Genomic DNA, 17,730 nt, shown 5'->3' on the forward strand with positions numbered 1-17,730 from the left:
GAGAGAGAGAGAGAGAGAAACACTCTGTGTGTTTCTCTCTCTCTCTCTCTCTGTGTCTCTGTCTCTCTCTCTTTCTCTTTGTGTGTCTGTGGAGAGAGACACACAGAGAGACACACACACACACAGAGAGAGAGAGAGACACAAAGAGAAAGAGAGAGACACACAACCACAGAGAGACACACACACACAGAGAGACACACACACACAGAGAGAGACACACACACAGAGAGACACACACAAACACACAGAGAGAGAGACACACAAAGAGAAAGAGAGAGACACACACACACACAGAGAGAGACACACAAAGAGAAAGAGACACACACACACACAGAGAGAGAGACACACACACACACACACACACACAGAGAGACACACACACACAGACAGAGAGAGACACACACACACAGACAGAGAGAGACACACACACACAGACAGAGAGACACACACACACACAGAGACACACACACACACAGAGAGAGAGACACACACACACACAGAGAGAGACACACACACACACAGAGAGAGAGACACACACACACACAGAGAGAGACACACACACACAGAGAGAGACACACACACACACAGAGAGAGACACACACACACACACAGAGAGAGACACACACACACACAGAGAGACACACACACACAGAGAGAGACACACACACACAGAGAGAGACACACACACACACAGAGAGAGACACACACACACAGAGAGAGACACACACACACAGAGAGAGCCACACACACAGAGAGAGCCACACACACACACAGAGAGACACACACACACACACACACAGAGACACACACACACACAGAGAGAGACACACACAGAGAGAGACACACACAGAGAGAGACACACACAGAGAGAGACACACACAGAGAGAGAGACACACAGTGTCCAAACATAACGTACCATGGTCTTTTCAAGCTCACACACCTTATCCACCCATCACCTACCATCATCTTCTCGAACAGTCCCAGTATCTCCTTTTCTGAGGTGATCTTGGAGGACAGGTCCTCAAACTCAGCGGAGGAGGACCATTCAGACGAGGAGGAGTGTTTGACGTGGGGGAGGTGAGGACGCTCTTTCTTACTGCCCGGGATACGGATACTGGCAAACCTGTCCAGCTGAGGAGCACACAGACAGGGACAAGAGAGGCAAGTAAATAAAGACCAACATTGTTCTCATAAAACAAGGTTACGGACCAAATTAAAAGACCGACTGACAGACTAAGCCTGTTTTTAGACACACAGAGGTTGAAGGTTAATACTAGCCTGATTGTTAGGTGTTAGTGAAGCTGTGACAAGCTGACATAGATCAACATGTAACAAGACAAGGGGGAAGACATCGCCTAAAGAGGAATTAATAAAGAGCCTGAAATGGATTTAGATGGATTAAAAATAAATAAAATAAGTAAAAAACATGAAAGTGTCAGCCCTGAAGACCCTGAACTTACTGTGTGCTCCTTGGTTTTAATGTACAAGACATTAATATTCCCATACAGTATGTTACCTACATCATATCTCATGTTCTGAAACTGGGGCACGAGCCACCAGAGACTGACTGTACAGGCCAACTACAGTCATTCTGGTTACTGCTGTGGAGGAACAACCAGAGACTGACTGTACAGGCCAACTAGATTCATTCTGGTTACTGATGTGGAGGAACAACAACCAGAGACTGACTGTACAGGACAACTAGATTCATTCTGGTTACTGATGTGGAGGAACAACAACCAGAGACTGACTGTACAGGCCAACTACAGTCATTCTGGTTACTGCTGTGGAGGAACAACCAGAGACTGACTGACTACAGGACAACTAGATTCATTCTGGTTACTGCTGTGGTGGTGGAACAACCAGAGACTGACTGTACAGGCCAACTAGATTCATTCTGGTTACTGCTGTGGAGGAGGAACAACCAGAGACTGACTGTACAGGCCAACTAGATTCATTCTGGTTACTGCTGTGGTGGAGGAACAACCAGAGACTGACTGTACAGGCCAACTAGATTCATTCTGGTTACTGCTGTGGTGGAGGAACAACCAGAGACTGACTGTACAGGCCAACTAGATTCATTCTGGTTACTGCTATGGAGGAGGAACAACCAGAGACTGACTGTACAGGCCAACTAGATTCATTCTGGTTACTGCTGTGGAGGAGGAACAACCAGAGACTGACTGTACAGGCCAACTAGATTCATTCTGGTTCCCGCTGTGGTGGAGGAACAACAACCAGAGACTGACTGTACAGGCCAACTAGATTCATTCTGGTTCCTGCTGTGGAGGAGGAACGAGAGCGAAACATCTGAGATATAAATCATGATTTATCTACCAGGATTATTATATTACTCAACAGATGTTTGTTTACTGTTGCTGCAGCCAGAGAGGACGAGGGACTGGGATCAGGGTGGGAAATTAACAGTGGCTGGTGGACGCCCAAACTTAACCAGCCCCCTCTACCAGCCCCCCCCTCCACCAGTCGCACCCCCTCCACCAGTCGCACCCCCTATGTTAGTAGAAGGAGATGAGGGTAAAATGGCTGGTGTTCATTTCCCTGATATGTTAGTAGAAGGAGATGAGGGTCAAATGGCTGGTGTTCATTTCCCTGATTTGTTAGTAGAAGGAGATGAGGGTAAAATGGCTGGTGTTCATTTCCCTGATATGTTAGTAGAAGGAGATGAGGGTCAAATGGCTGGTGTTCATTTCCCTGATTTGTTAGTAGAAGGAGATGAGGGTAAAATGGCTGGTGTTCATTTCCCTGATATGTTAGTAGAAGGAGATGAGGGTCAAATGGCTGGTGTTCATTTCCCTGATTTGTTAGTAGAAGGAGATGAGGGTAAAATGGCTGGTGTTCATTTCCCTGATATGTTAGTAGAAGGAGATGAGGGTAAAATGGCTGGTGTCCATTTCCCTGATATGTTAGTAGAAGGAGATGAGGGTCAAATGGCCGGTGTTCATTTCCCTGATCTGTTAGTAGAAGGAGATGAGGGTAAAATGGCTGGTGTTCATTTCCCTGATATGTTAGTAGAAGGAGATGAGGGTCAAATGGCTGGTGTCCATTTCCCTGATATGTTAGTAGAAGGAGATGAGGGTCAAATGGCCGGTGTTCATTTCCCTGATCTGTTAGTAGAAGGAGATGAGGGTAAAATGGCTGGTGTTCATTTCCCTGATATGTTAGTAGAAGGAGATGAAGGTAAAATGGCTGGTGTTCATTTCCCTGATATGTTAGTAGAAGGAGATGAGGGTAAAATGGCTGGTTTCCAGCCTGTTATTTAGTTAGTTTTCAGTCTTGTCGTATCATTACTATTAGAAGAAGCATGCAGGTCCTGATGCTGGCTGACCAACGACAGACCAGAGATGTATCAGGCTTGGGGTTGTTAGTTGCATTTAAGCGTCAGGCAGACAGACTCCCTTCATCCAACTCCCTCTGAAGTCTGGCTAATGTACATCAGTAGTACCAAGTACAACAACTCTAAAGCCCACCACTATCAGTCACCCCGTCTGTCTCCGCTAGAGTGCACTCAACGCTGGGCCCTGTGACTAGTGTGTGTGTGTGTGTGTGTGTGTGTGTGTGTGTGTGTGTGTGTGTGTGGTGTTACACTCAAATACCCTACATTACAAGACAGAGACAGCAGCCATAACCCCCAAACCAGTGTATCCTATACTGACCCCATAATAATACGCTATAACACTTAGTGACCCCATAATAATACACTATAACACCTAGTGACCCCCATAATAATACACCATAACACCTAGTGACCCCATAATAATACACTATAACACCTAGTGACCCCATAATAATACACTATAACACTTAGTGACCCCATAATACACTATAACACCTAGTGACCCCATAATAATACACTATAACACCTAGTGACCCCATAATAATACACTATAACACCTAGTGACCCCATAATAATACACCATAACACCTAGTGACCCCATAATAATACACTATAACACCTAGTGACCCCATAATAATACACTATAACACACATAACAATACACCATAACACTTAGTGACCCCATAATAATACACTATAACACCTAGTGACCCCCATAATAATACACCATAACACCTAGTGACCCCATAATAATACACTATAACACTTAGTGACCCCATAATAATACACTATAACACCTAGTGACCCCATAATAATACACTATAACACCTAGTGACCCCATAATAATACACTATAACACCTAGTGACCCCATAATACACTATAACACCTAGTGACCCCATAATAATACACTATAACACCTAGTGACCCCATAATAATACACTATAACACCTAGTGACCCCATAATAATACACCATAACACCTAGTGACCCCATAATAATACACCATAACACCTAGTGGCCCCATAATAATACACTATAACACCTAGTGACCCCATAATAATACACTATAACACCTAGTGACCCCATAATAATACACTATAACACCTAGTGACCCCATAATAATACACTATAACACCTAGTGACCCCATAATAATACACTATAACACCTAGTGACCCCATAATAATACACTATAACACCTAGTGACCCCATAATAATACACTATAACACCTAGTGACCCCATAATAATACACTATAACACCTAGTGACCCCATAATAATACACTATAACACCTAGTGACCCCATAATAATACACTATAACACCTAGTGACCCCATAATAATACACTATAACACCTAGTGACCCCATAATAATACACTATAACACCTAGTGACCCCATAATAATACACTATAACACCTAGTGACCCCATAATAATACACTATAACACTTAGTGACCCCATAATAATACACTATAACACCTAGTGACCCCATAATAATACACTATAACACCTAGTGACCCCATAATAATACACCATAACACCTAGTGACCCCATAATACACTATAACACCTAGTGACCCCATAATAATACACTATAACACCTAGTGACCCCATAATAATACACTATAACACCTAGTGACCCCATAATAATACACCATAACACCTAGTGACCCCATAATAATACACCATAACACCTAGTGACCCCATAATAATACACTATAACACCTAGTGACCCCATAATAATACACTATAACACCTAGTGACCCCATAATAATACACTATAACACCTAGTGGCCCCATAATAATACACTATAACACCTAGTGGCCCCATAATAATACACTATAACACCTAGTGACCCCATAATAATACACTATAACACTTAGTGACCCCATAATAATACACTATAACACCTAGTGACCCCATAATACACTATAACACCTAGTGACCCCATAATAATACACTATAACACCTAGTGACCCCATAATAATACACTATAACACCTAGTGACCCCATAATAATACACTATAACACCTAGTGACCCCATAATAATACACTATAACACCTAGTGACCCCATAATAATACACTATAACACCTAGTGACCCCATAATAATACACTATAACACCTAGTGACCCCATAATAATACACTATAACACTTAGTGACCCCATAATAATACACTATAACACCTAGTGACCCCATAATAATACACTATAACACCTAGTGACCCCATAATAATACACCATAACACCTAGTGACCCCATAATAATACACCATAACACCTAGTGACCCCATAATACACTATAACACCTAGTGACCCCATAATAATACACTATAACACCTAGTGACCCCATAATAATACACCATAACACCTAGTGACCCCATAATAATACACCATAACACCTAGTGACCCCATAATAATACACCATAACACCTAGTGACCCCATAATAATACACTATAACACCTAGTGACCCCATAATAATACACTATAACACCTAGTGACCCCATAATAATACACTATAACACCTAGTGGCCCCATAATAATACACTATAACACCTAGTGGCCCCATAATAATACACTATAACACCTAGTGACCCCATAATAATACACTATAACACTTAGTGACCCCATAATAATACACTATAACACCTAGTGACCCCATAATACACTATAACACCTAGTGACCCCATAATAATACACTATAACACCTAGTGACCCCATAATAATACACTATAACACCTAGTGACCCCATAATAATACACTATAACACACATAACAATACACCATAACACTTAGTGACCCCATAATAATACACTATAACACCTAGTGACCCCATAATAATACACTATAACACCTAGTGACCCCATAATACACTATAACACTTAGTGACCCCATAATAATACACTATAACACCTAGTGACCCCATAATAATACACTATAACACCTAGTGACCCCATAATAATACACTATAACACCTAGTGACCCCATAATAATACACTCTAACACTTAGTGACCCCATAATAATACACTATAACACCTAGTGACCCACATAATAATACACTATAACACCTAGTGACCCCATAATAATACACTATAACACTTAGTGACCCTAGAATACACTAAAACACTTAGTAACCCACTAAGTACCCCGACAATATGATAATTCACCATAACACTTAGTGACTCCCAAAATATCCCCAACACAGCCACACTGTAGTAAGACTGGATGGCTGGAAGGATTTTAACACTTTAGAGTGTGTGTTTCCCTCTTCTCTCTGTACATCGTCAGCATCTCTATTGGCTGTACACAAGGCCTCCACTATTAACAGTCTCTGTTCTGTTTCGGTTCATCCTCAGTGTGTGTTTGTTTGGAGTCAAGCATCTCTATTGACTGTACAAAAGGCCTCCACTATTAACCGTCTCTGTTCTCTTTCTGTTTATCCTCCTGATTATCGTCAGTGTGTGTTGTGTTTGTTTGGAATCGAGCGCTAGTGTTTGAGCTGGGGGTTTTAGCAGCGTTGTTCGCTCTGCAGGAGACATGCCGTGATCACTGCCTCTGATTGGACGGTTCTGTTTCCACCCCCCTCGGCACAAACAGACACAGATCGTCGTCACGCCAATCGATTCACAAGATGGGATAAAAGATGGAAAGGACAGCGAAGAGGATAGAAAATAACACGGATTTGAAAATACATATTTCTTTTAGAGCAAGAGGGTTTTAGGAGAGGGGGAGAGGGAGAGAAATCAAAGGATTTCACTTGGTTGAAACATTGTTATTGAGGAAGGGAAGGAGGGAAAGGGAGAGGGACAGAGGCATACAAATTGAGATGGAATTTCTTTAATGAAAGAGGGAGGGAGGGAGGGAGGGAGGGAGGGAGGGAGGGAGGGAGGGAGGGAGGGAGGGAGGGAGGGAGGGAGGGAGTTGCTGAAGGAAATTCCAGCAGCATTTCAAGGCCGGCGATGATGGAGTCGTAGCCAGCGGGCCGTCAGTGGATCGGGCTGGCTAAGCATCACCTGCTGCACTGTGTTGTACAGAAAGACGTTGCTGGGTACTACGGATCAACAATACATGCATCTACTACGGACAAGGCGTTATTAAATAGCAGTCACGTGGAACAGTACTGACCTAACAGGGGGAGAGGGTCTGACAGAGAGCCAGGCTAGAAGGAGAAAATCCAGACAAATTGTTGAATCTGTCCTCAACAAATTGTATTAGGCTACACGGGGAGTTGACATCTCTATTGTTTTAAAATGTCTTCACTGTCAAAAACAGCTGTTCGTGTACAATCATTTAGCTTTCCTCGGCTGCTTCCCAAATGGCACCCTATTACCTGAATACTGTCGTGCACTACTTTTGACCAGAGCCTTACTATGAGCCTAGGGTCAAAAGTAGGGCACTACATAGGGAATAGGGTGTCATTTGAACTCATAAACCACCGCTCAGCACTGCGACCGCCGACCACCTAATTCTATAAGTCACGCTTCCCCTCCAGCGGAACAGGACAGGACATGGGAAGGGTCCACTCCAATGTCAGGCTTCACACTCAAACTGATCTGCATATCACAAACCCTGACTGACACCATATGCACTCTGTTAGATGCTTGTCAATGGAAATAACATGGCAGTCGGGGTTCATTCAAACAGACGGGAGAGAGACGCAGGCAGGCGGGAGGGAGAGAGACGCAGGCAGGCGGGAGGGAGAGAGACGCAGGCAGGCGGGAGGGAGAGAGACGCAGGCAGGCGGGAGGGAGAGAGACGCAGGCAGTCGGGAGGGAGAGAGGCGCAGGCAGTCGGGAGGGAGAGAGGCGCAGGCAGTCGGGAGGGAGAGAGGCGCAGGCAGTCGGGAGGGAGAGAGACGCAGGCAGTCGGGAGGGAGAGAGACGCAGGCAGGCGGGAGGGAGAGAGACGCAGGCAGGCGGGAGGGAGAGAGACGCAGGCAGGCGGGAGGGAGAGAGACGCAGGCAGGCGGGAGGGAGAGAGACGCAGGCAGGCGGGAGGGAGAGAGACGCAGGCAGGCGGGAGGGAGAGAGACGCAGGCAGGCGGGAGGGAGAGAGACGCAGGCAGTCGGGAGGGAGAGAGACGCAGGCAGTCGGGAGGGAGAGAGACGCAGGCAGGCGGGAGGGAGAGAGACGCAGGCAGGCGGGAGGGAGAGAGACGCAGGCAGGCGGGAGGGAGAGAGACGCAGGCAGGCGGGAGGGAGAGAGACGCAGGCAGGCGGGAGGGAGAGAGACGCAGGCAGGCGGGAGGGAGAGAGACGCAGGCAGGCGGGAGGGAGAGAGACGCAGGCAGGCGGGAGGGAGAGAGACGCAGGCAGGCGGGAGGGAGAGAGACGCAGGCAGGCGGGAGGGAGAGAGACGCAGGCAGGCGGGAGGGAGAGAGACGCAGGCAGTCGGGAGGGAGAGAGACGCAGGCAGTCGGGAGGGAGAGAGACGCAGGCAGTCGGGAGGGAGAGAGACGCAGGCAGTCGGGAGGGAGAGAGACGCAGGCAGGCGGGAGGGAGAGAGACGCAGGCAGGCGGGAGGGAGAGAGACGCAGGCAGGCGGGAGGGAGAGAGACGCAGGCAGGCGGGAGGGAGAGAGACGCAGGCAGGCGGGAGGGAGAGAGACGCAGGCAGGCGGGCGGGAGAGAGACGCAGGCAGGCGGGCGGGAGAGAGACGCAGGCGGGCGGGAGAGAGACGCAGGCAGGCGGGCGGGAGAGAGACGCAGGCAGGCGGGCGGGAGACACAGGCAGGCGGGAGAGAGACACAGGCAGGCGGGAGAGAGACACAGGCAGGCGGGAGAGAGACACAGGCAGGCGGGAGAGAGACGCAGGCAGGCGGGCGGGAGAGAGACGCAGGCAGGCGAGCGGGAGAGAGACGCAGGCAGGCGGGAGAGAGACGCAGGCAGGCGGGAGAGAGACGCAGGCAGGCGGGCGGGAGGGAGAGAGACGCAGGCAGGCGGGCGGGAGGGAGAGAGACGCAGGCAGGCGGGAGGGAGGGAGAGAGACGCAGGCAGGCGGGAGGGAGGGAGAGAGACGCAGGCAGGCGGGAGGGAGGGAGAGAGACGCAGGCAGGCGGGAGGGAGGGAGAGAGACGCAGGCAGGCGGGCGGGAGGGAGAGAGACGCAGGCAGGCGGGCGGGAGAGAGACGCAGGCAGGCGGGCGGGAGAGAGACGCAGGCAGGCGGGCGGGAGAGAGACGCAGGCAGGCGGGCGGGAGAGAGACGCAGGCAGGCGGGCGGGAGACACAGGCAGGCGGGAGAGAGACACAGGCAGGCGGGAGAGAGACACAGGCAGGCGGGAGAGAGACACAGGCAGGCGGGAGAGAGACACAGGCAGGCGGGAGAGAGACACAGGCAGGCGGGAGAGAGACACAGGCAGGCGGGAGAGAGACACAGGCAGGCGGGAGAGAGACACAGGCAGGCGGGAGAGAGACACAGGCAGGCGGGAGAGAGACACAGGCAGGCGGGAGAGAGACACAGGCAGGCGGGAGAGAGACACAGGCAGGCGGGAGAGAGACACAGGCAGGCGGGAGAGAGACACAGGCAGGCGGGAGAGAGACACAGGCAGGCGGGAGAGAGACACAGGCAGGCGGGAGAGAGACGCAGGCAGGCGGGAGAGAGACGCAGACAGGGAAGAATGCACTGCAGAGTGTCAGGAAGCATACTGCTTGTTACCAGAGACATACTGTAGAAACACAACTTAGTTCGTACACATCACATGTTGTTAGCGGAGAGAGAGAGAGCGAGAGAGCGAGAGAAATGTGGGTTTGTACATGAGCCTCCGATGTTAGTCTGGTAATGGGAGCATCGCTACTGTAGTCTGGAAACTGAACAAACATGCAATTAGTAGAGAAAGAGAAGGAAAATAATGAGGGTTATGTACAAACAGACAAGGTGACAGAGGAAGAGGAGGAGGAAGAGGCAGACAGGAGACGAGACTGAATTCTGAAAGAGAGAAATAAGTAGAGGTCTTACCACGTCATCCTTAATGTTTTTAACGTGTAAATGCTAGAGGTGGGGGGGGGGAAGAAAAATAAACAAATATCAGGATACGAAACAATTATATACACTGAAGAAGAAAAAGTAAGTACAAAATAAATATCTAAATTCAAGATAATCAATTAAGAAGAAGTCAAAAGTGCGTAACATTTCAGTTTTCAGAGCAACAAACTCAAAATGAAAGAAAATTCAAGTCAAAATAAATCAAAAGGTAGGAAATGTAGCGACTTAATTTCAGTTTTCAGACCAACAAAATCAAGGTTGAATTGTTGCTGAGTTAATTAATATGTCACTCCTCAGATCATTAACACGGTGCTGAGTTAATACGATGTCACTCCTCAGATCGTTAACACGGTGCTGAGTTAATATGATGTCACTCCTCAGATCGTTAACACGGTGCTGAGTTAATATGATGTCACTCCTCAGATCATTAACACGGTGCAGAGTTAATATGATGTCACTCCTCAGATCATTAACACGGTGCTGAGTTAATATGATGTCACTCCTCAGATCGTTAACACGGTGCTGAGTTAATATGATGTCACTCCTCAGATCATTAACACGGTGCTGAGTTAATATGATGTCACTCCTCAGATCGTTAACACGGTGCTGAGTTAATATGATGTCACTCCTCAGATCGTTAACACGGTGCTGAGTTAATATGATGTCACTCCTCAGATCGTTAACACGGTGCTGAGTTAATACGATGTCACTCCTCAGATCGTTAACACGGTGCTGAGTTAATACGATGTCACTCCTCAGATCGTTAACACGGTGCTGAGTTAATACGATGTCACTCCTCAGATCGTTAACACGGTGCTGAGTTAATATGATGTCACTCCTCAGATCGTTAACACGGTGCTGAGTTAATATGATGTCACTCCTCAGATCATTAACACGGTGCTGAGTTAATACGATGTCACTCCTCAGATCATTAACAGCAGAGTTCATATGATGTCACTCCTCAGATCATTAACAGCACGGAGCTGAGTTAATACGATGTCACTCCTCAGATCATTAACAGCAGAGTTCATATGATGTCACTCCTCAGATCATTAACAGCACGGTGCTGACTTAATATGATGTCACTCCTCAAATCATTAACAGCACGGAGCTGAGTTAATATGATGTCACTCCTCAGATCATTAACAGCACGGAGCTGAGTTAATATGATGTCACTCCTCAGATCATTAACAGCACGGAGCTGAGTTAATATGATGTCACTCCTCAGATCATTAACAGCACGGAGCTGAGTTAATATGATGTCACTCCTCAGATCATTAACAGCACGGAGCTGAGTTAATATGATGTCACTCCTCAGATCATTAACAGCACGGAGCTGAGTTAATATGATGTCACTCCTCAGATCATTAACAGCACGGAGCTGAGTTAATATGATGTCACTCATCAGATCATTAACACAGTGCTGAGTTAATATGATGTCACTCCTCAGATCATTAACACAGTGCTGAGTTAATATGATGTCACTCCTCAGATCATTAACACGGTGCTGAGTTAATATGATGTCACTCCTCAGATCATTAACACGGTGCTGAGTTAATACGATGTCACTCCTCAGATCATTAACACGGTGCTGAGTTAATATGATGTCACTCCTCAGATCATTAACACGGTGCTGAGTTAATATGATGTCACTCCTCAGATCATTAACACGGTGCTGAGTTAATATGATGTCACTCCTCAGATCATTAACACGGTGCTGAGTTAATATGATGTCACTCCTCAGATCATTAACACGGTGCTGAGTTAATACGATGTCACTCCTCAGATCATTAACACGGTGCTGAGTTAATACGATGTCACTCCTCAGATCATTAACACGGTGCTGAGTTAATACGATGTCACTCCTCAGATCATTAACACGGTGCTGAGTTAATATGATGTCACTCCTCAGATCATTAACACGGTGCTGAGTTAATATGATGTCACTCCTCAAGTAGAGGAGTCATAGAGACCATGTGAGGATATCATATGACAGAACCAAGTGAGTGAGTTTACAGAGAGAGGAAGAGGGAACCTAGAACTGAGCCCTGGGGAACACCAGAGAGAGAACAGGAGGGCCTAAAACCGAGCTCTGGGGAACACCAGAGAGAGAACAGGAGGGCCTAGAACCGAGCTCTGGGGAACACCAGAGAGAGAACAGGAGGGCCTAGAACCGAGCTCTGGGGAACACCAGAGAGAGAACAGGAGGGCCTAGAACCAAGCCCTAGAAAAACCTGTAATTAGGAGGACCAAGTTGTTCACAAAAGGCATAAGAAAAAAAAGTAGACAAAAAGCTGTTAAGACAAAAATAGTCCAAGTAACAACTAGAGAAACATCCGCCAGGCTCCAGAGCATTAATCCTGAACCCAGTTTGGCCCAGTAGGATGAATAAGGCATGTAAATGTGGAGCTCTATTACCTGGCTGCTGGGAGCCATAGTGAGTACAGAGGACATTCTCCGCTAGGTTAAACCCTGATTTCTCACTGGGCCTGCAGAGTGTAAACGCTAGACTCATATTCTCCTCGTGGGGAAAGAGAACACAGACGGAATTCAAAACTCCGTAACGCCAATTGTCAGGACAATGCTGAGGGCCCAAAGTATGCTAGCGTGCTACAGAGACCTAGCCTCTGTAACGTAAGGCTCTGGCGTGCTTGTATACAAAAATCAGCCAATCTAAAAGACTAATCCTATAGTTCCAATGTTCTTTGGCTTTTTACTCAAAATACAAAGCACTAATTGAGGCAAGGGAAATGGGTTCTCGTACGGAAAGAACATAAGCAAAGTAAACGGGTGTACGAAAGCTCTATTCAGCTGTTACATCTTGTTTGATTTAACCCCTTGGTTCTTCCAAGTTACACTTCATCTCAGTTGGAGTGGCGTCTGGCATGAGACTCAGACAAGCCCACACATGCAGAGACGAGGATATCCGATCCAACACCATCAACTCATTAACAGCAACGATTCCAGACGGAGGCAGTATTTTTTATTTTATTTTAAACGACCACGGACACAGTAAAAAAAAAAAGAAAAAAAAAGACTGGAACCAATCAACAATTTCCATCTGTGCATGAAAATATTGACAAGGAAAAAGGTTACTATGGTCACCGAGTGCTACAGCAGCGGAGCGGCGCAGGAGGAACCAGAAGCATCAATCAATACATCCGCCCTATAATTACCATAACATCCACAAGGCAGAGCATAAAACATGTCCACCTGTCAACGCAGACAGCTAATGAGTTTAGGATTAACATTTTACAACTTTCCATTTGGAAACAAACTACCTCTCACAAACTAGAGAGAGAACGAGGGAGAGAGAGAACGAGAGAGAGAGAGAGAGAGAGAGAGAGAGAGAGAGAGAGAGAGAGAGAGAGAGAGAGAGAGAGAGAGAGAGAGAGAGAGAGAGAGAGAGAGAGAGAGAGAGAGACAGAGAGAGAGAGACAGAGAGAGAGAGACAGAGAGAGAGACAGAGAGAGAGAGACAGAGAGAGACAGAGAGAGAGAGAGAGAGACAGAGAGAGAGACAGAGACACAGAGACACAGAGAGAGACAGAGAGAGACAGAGAGGCAGAGAAAGAGAGAGAGAGAGAGAGGAAAGAAGGAGGGAGGGACAGATAAAAATGTGTCTGTAAAAAGAGCCTGCCAGCCAGGCAGAGAGGCCAGCAGAGAACCCAAATGTAATATTTCTCTCCCTCAGATCAATGCAACGATTAGCCCAGCGAGTTGAGGAAGAAATATGCGCATATATCCATATGACAGGATAATTGGATGCATAATTATCGAACCTAAAAAAGGGAAGGAGTAGTTTCTAACTCTGCTTCAGAACACCCACAACCTGACAATTTGCAAAGACACACTGCAGCACAATAAAGTGTCTGTGTCCTCAATGGCACCCGACTCCCCCTACATAGTGCACACTACTTTTGACTAGAATAGGGTGCTGTTTGGGAAGCTTCCGCCCAAGCAAGGCCTACTTCAGAACCACTAAAAAAGATCCCAAGGCAAGTTGACAGCAATTATGCATTCAATGTCTTTTTTTGTCAACGATCGACTCGACACGAGGTTTTCAGAATTGCTAGACGCAAATAACCATCACGCGGAGAAAAAAAAACGTGTGTAAGAATTCGCTTCGAGTTCTGACAGCTTTTTGTAGTCAACTACTAGACAACGTCATCAAAGCTTCTCTTGGTCCCAAAGTTGGTCCATAATTAGAAAGTTAAACTACTGACGAGACAAAACGTTCAACTGGGCAGCTTTTAAAGTCTTTTGGCTACTCTCCTATTGGCTAAATCAGATCAGAGAGAGGCTTGAAGGGAGCCAATCGGCAGTTGAAACAATACGAAATTGGAACCAATCTCAAATTGCTAGACAAAGCTCTGGATGTCCGACCAACCATCCGTGATATCAAAACCCTAAAACAGCTCATACTGGTCAGCTATACTTCCCTTTATAGTATATGACATTACTCAAATATATACAATTAATGGTGAATAATAGTGAGGGTTGCCTCACGATCTCTCACTATGTGAAGTGACATGATCAATGTATGTTTAGTGACCATGAAAAGGATGCCGTTATTTGGTGTGGGCCGGGGGTTCCCCAAGTGTTTTGGCCCACAAAACACTTGGGGAATGATGACAGTCAAATGCAAATTAGTCTGACAATGTATCTGATCTCACCACCACTAATGAGATGGGTGTGGCTTGAGACATGGCAGGGGGCGTGGTCGAGAGCGGCACCTCATCTCTGCTGTCACATTCTAACCTGTACCGATATTTGGTTTTAAAGCAGACGAGAACACGGAATCATAGATACGAGCTGGTGAAATATACCAACTCTGAAAAATACGAGGACAAATCATGTCAGTTTTCTACAAGTCTTAGTCAGAGTTTCCAGAAAGCGTTCCAGAGTTTCCAGAAAGCGTTCCAGAGTTTCCAGAAAGCGTTCCAGAGTTTCCAGAAAGCGTTCCAGAGTTTCCAGAAAGAGGCCGGAGCTCCCGAAAGAGGCCGGAGCTCCCGAAAGAGGCCGGAGCTCCAGAGTTGAAATTCCCAGTTGGATGATTGAGACGTTTTATTGATAACGACCTATATAGTGTTTATTTTTAGTTTGTTTACAAACATTGGAGTAAAACAAGCTTGTATTTTAGGTTCTGATCGGGGTATTATTTTGTATAAGGATCCCCAAGAGCTACTCTTCCTGGGGCCCAGCAACATTAAGGCAGTTCTATACAGTTTAAAATCCTTTCTCCAATACATTTAGTGGGGTGCGATGGTTGAACTAAGCTCAATAGATATTTATAAGTTATATTCTTCAAGAATTAATGGGTTCATATCATAAAAATAAAAAAAAATGGATACAGCAACTGCAGATTTCCCCTTTATAATTTAACCAAGCATCCTTTACCAAAGCAGACCAGAGTTTGCATCCAAAATGGTGCCATACCTATTAGAGGTCGACCGATTAATCGGGGCCGATTTCAAGTTTTCATAACAATCGGAAATCGGTATTTTTGGGCGCCGATTTCCCGCTTTTTTTTTTTTTACACCTTTATTTAATCTTTATTTAACTAGGCAAGTCAGTTAAGAACGCATTCTTATTTTCAATGACGACCTAGACGGGGCAGAACGACAGATTTTTAACCTTGTCAGCTCGGGGGATCCAATCTTGCATTGATTACATTGCACTCCACGAGGAGCCTGCCTGTTAGCGAATGCAGTAAGCTATGGCAAGTTGCTAGCTATCATTAAACTTATCTTATAAAAAAAAATCATTCAATGAGTGTCATTGCTCCAATGTGTACTTAACCATAAACATCAATGCCTTTCTTAAAATCAATACACAAGTATATATTTTTAAACCTGCATATTTAGCTAAAAGAAATCCAGGTTAGCAGGCAATATTAACCAGGTGAAATTGTGTCATTTCTCTTGCGTTCATTGCACACAGAGTCAGGGTATATGCAACAGTTTGGGCCGCCTGGCTCTTTGCGAACTAATTTGCCAGAACTTTACGTAATTATGACAACATTGAAGGTTGTGCAATGTAACAGGAATATTTAGACTCATGGATGCCACCCGTTAGATAAAATACGGAACGGAATAAACGTTTTGTTTTCGAGGTGATAGTTTCCGGATTAGTCAAAGGTATATGGTTTAGAGAGAAATTGTCGACGCGTTATTGTTGTTCATTCAGTATTGTTGCAGTTGTCATTATTACAAAAATGTGTGTGTGTGTGTGTGTGTATGATATATATATATATATTTATTTATTTATAAATTGTTTATTTAAATAAATCGGTATTGATTTTTTCTGTCCTCCAATAATCGGTATCGGTATTGAAAAATCATAATCGGTCGACCTCTAATACCTATTACACCCACACACACACACACGTTCAAAAGTCCGGGGTCACTTAGAAATGTCCTCTTTTTTTAAAGAAAAGCATAAAAAACATTGTCCATTAAAATAACATCAGGTTGATCAGAAATACAGTGTAGACATTGTAAATGACTATTGTAGGTGGAAACGGCAGATTTTTTATGGAATATCTACATAGACGTACTGAGGCCCATTATCAGCAACCATCACTCCTGTGTTCCAACAGCACGTTGTGTTAGCTAATCCAAGTTTATCATTTAAAAAAAGCTAATTGATAATTAGAAAACCCTTTTGCAATTATGTTAGCACAGCTGAAAACTGATTAAAGAAGCAATAAAACTGGCCTTCTTTAGACTAGTTGAGTATCTGGAGCATCAGTAATGGAGGTTTCGATTACAGGCTCAAAATGGCCAGAAACAAAGAACTTTCTTCTGAAACTCGTCAGTCTTTTCTTGTTCTGAGAAATGAAGGCTATTCCATGTGAGAAATTGCCTAGAAACTGAAGCTCTCGTACAACGCTGTGTACTACTGCCTTCACAGAACAGAGCAAACCAGAATAGAAAGAGTGGGAGGCCCCGGTGCACAACTGAGCAAGAGGACAAGTACATTAGAGTGTCTAGTTTGAGAAACAGACGCCTCACAAGTCCTCAACTGGCAGCTTCATTAAATAGTACCCGCAAAACACCAGTCTCGACGTCAACAGTGAAGAGGCGACTCCGGGATGCTGGCCTTCTAGGCAGAGTTCCTCTGTCCAGTGTCTGTGTTCTTTTGCCCATCTTAATCTTTTCTTTTAATTGGCCAGTCTGAGATATGGCTTTTTCTTTGCAACTCTGCCTAGAAGGCCAGCATCCCGGAGTCGCCTCTTCACTCGTTGTTGTTGGCCACTCCTCCCCAGAGCACAGGAAACACAGACTCCGCCCCAGAGCACAGGAAACACAGACTCCGCCCCAGAGCACAGGAAACACAGACTCCTCCCCAGAGCACAGGAAACACAGACTCCGCCCCAGAGCACAGGAAACACAG

At 45.7% G+C, this 17,730-nt stretch overlaps 1 protein-coding gene across 1 annotated transcript in view; it reads right to left on the reverse strand.

Moving 5' to 3' along the window:
- The window catches only part of diaph3 (diaphanous-related formin 3), a 262,445-nt gene that overhangs the window by 203,514 nt on the left and 41,201 nt on the right, over positions 1–17,730 (reverse strand). The window contains exons 2-3 of the mRNA XM_071330919.1: positions 10,307–10,339; positions 961–1,131 (exon numbers count right to left, since the gene is read on the reverse strand). Coding sequence (XP_071187020.1) covers positions 961–1,131; positions 10,307–10,339 — 204 coding nt within the window. The remainder of the gene's footprint in view (positions 1–960; positions 1,132–10,306; positions 10,340–17,730) is intronic.

This window comes from Salvelinus alpinus, chromosome 10, assembly GCF_045679555.1.
Source record: "Salvelinus alpinus chromosome 10, SLU_Salpinus.1, whole genome shotgun sequence".
NCBI classification, from domain to species: Eukaryota; Metazoa; Chordata; class Actinopteri; order Salmoniformes; family Salmonidae; genus Salvelinus; species Salvelinus alpinus.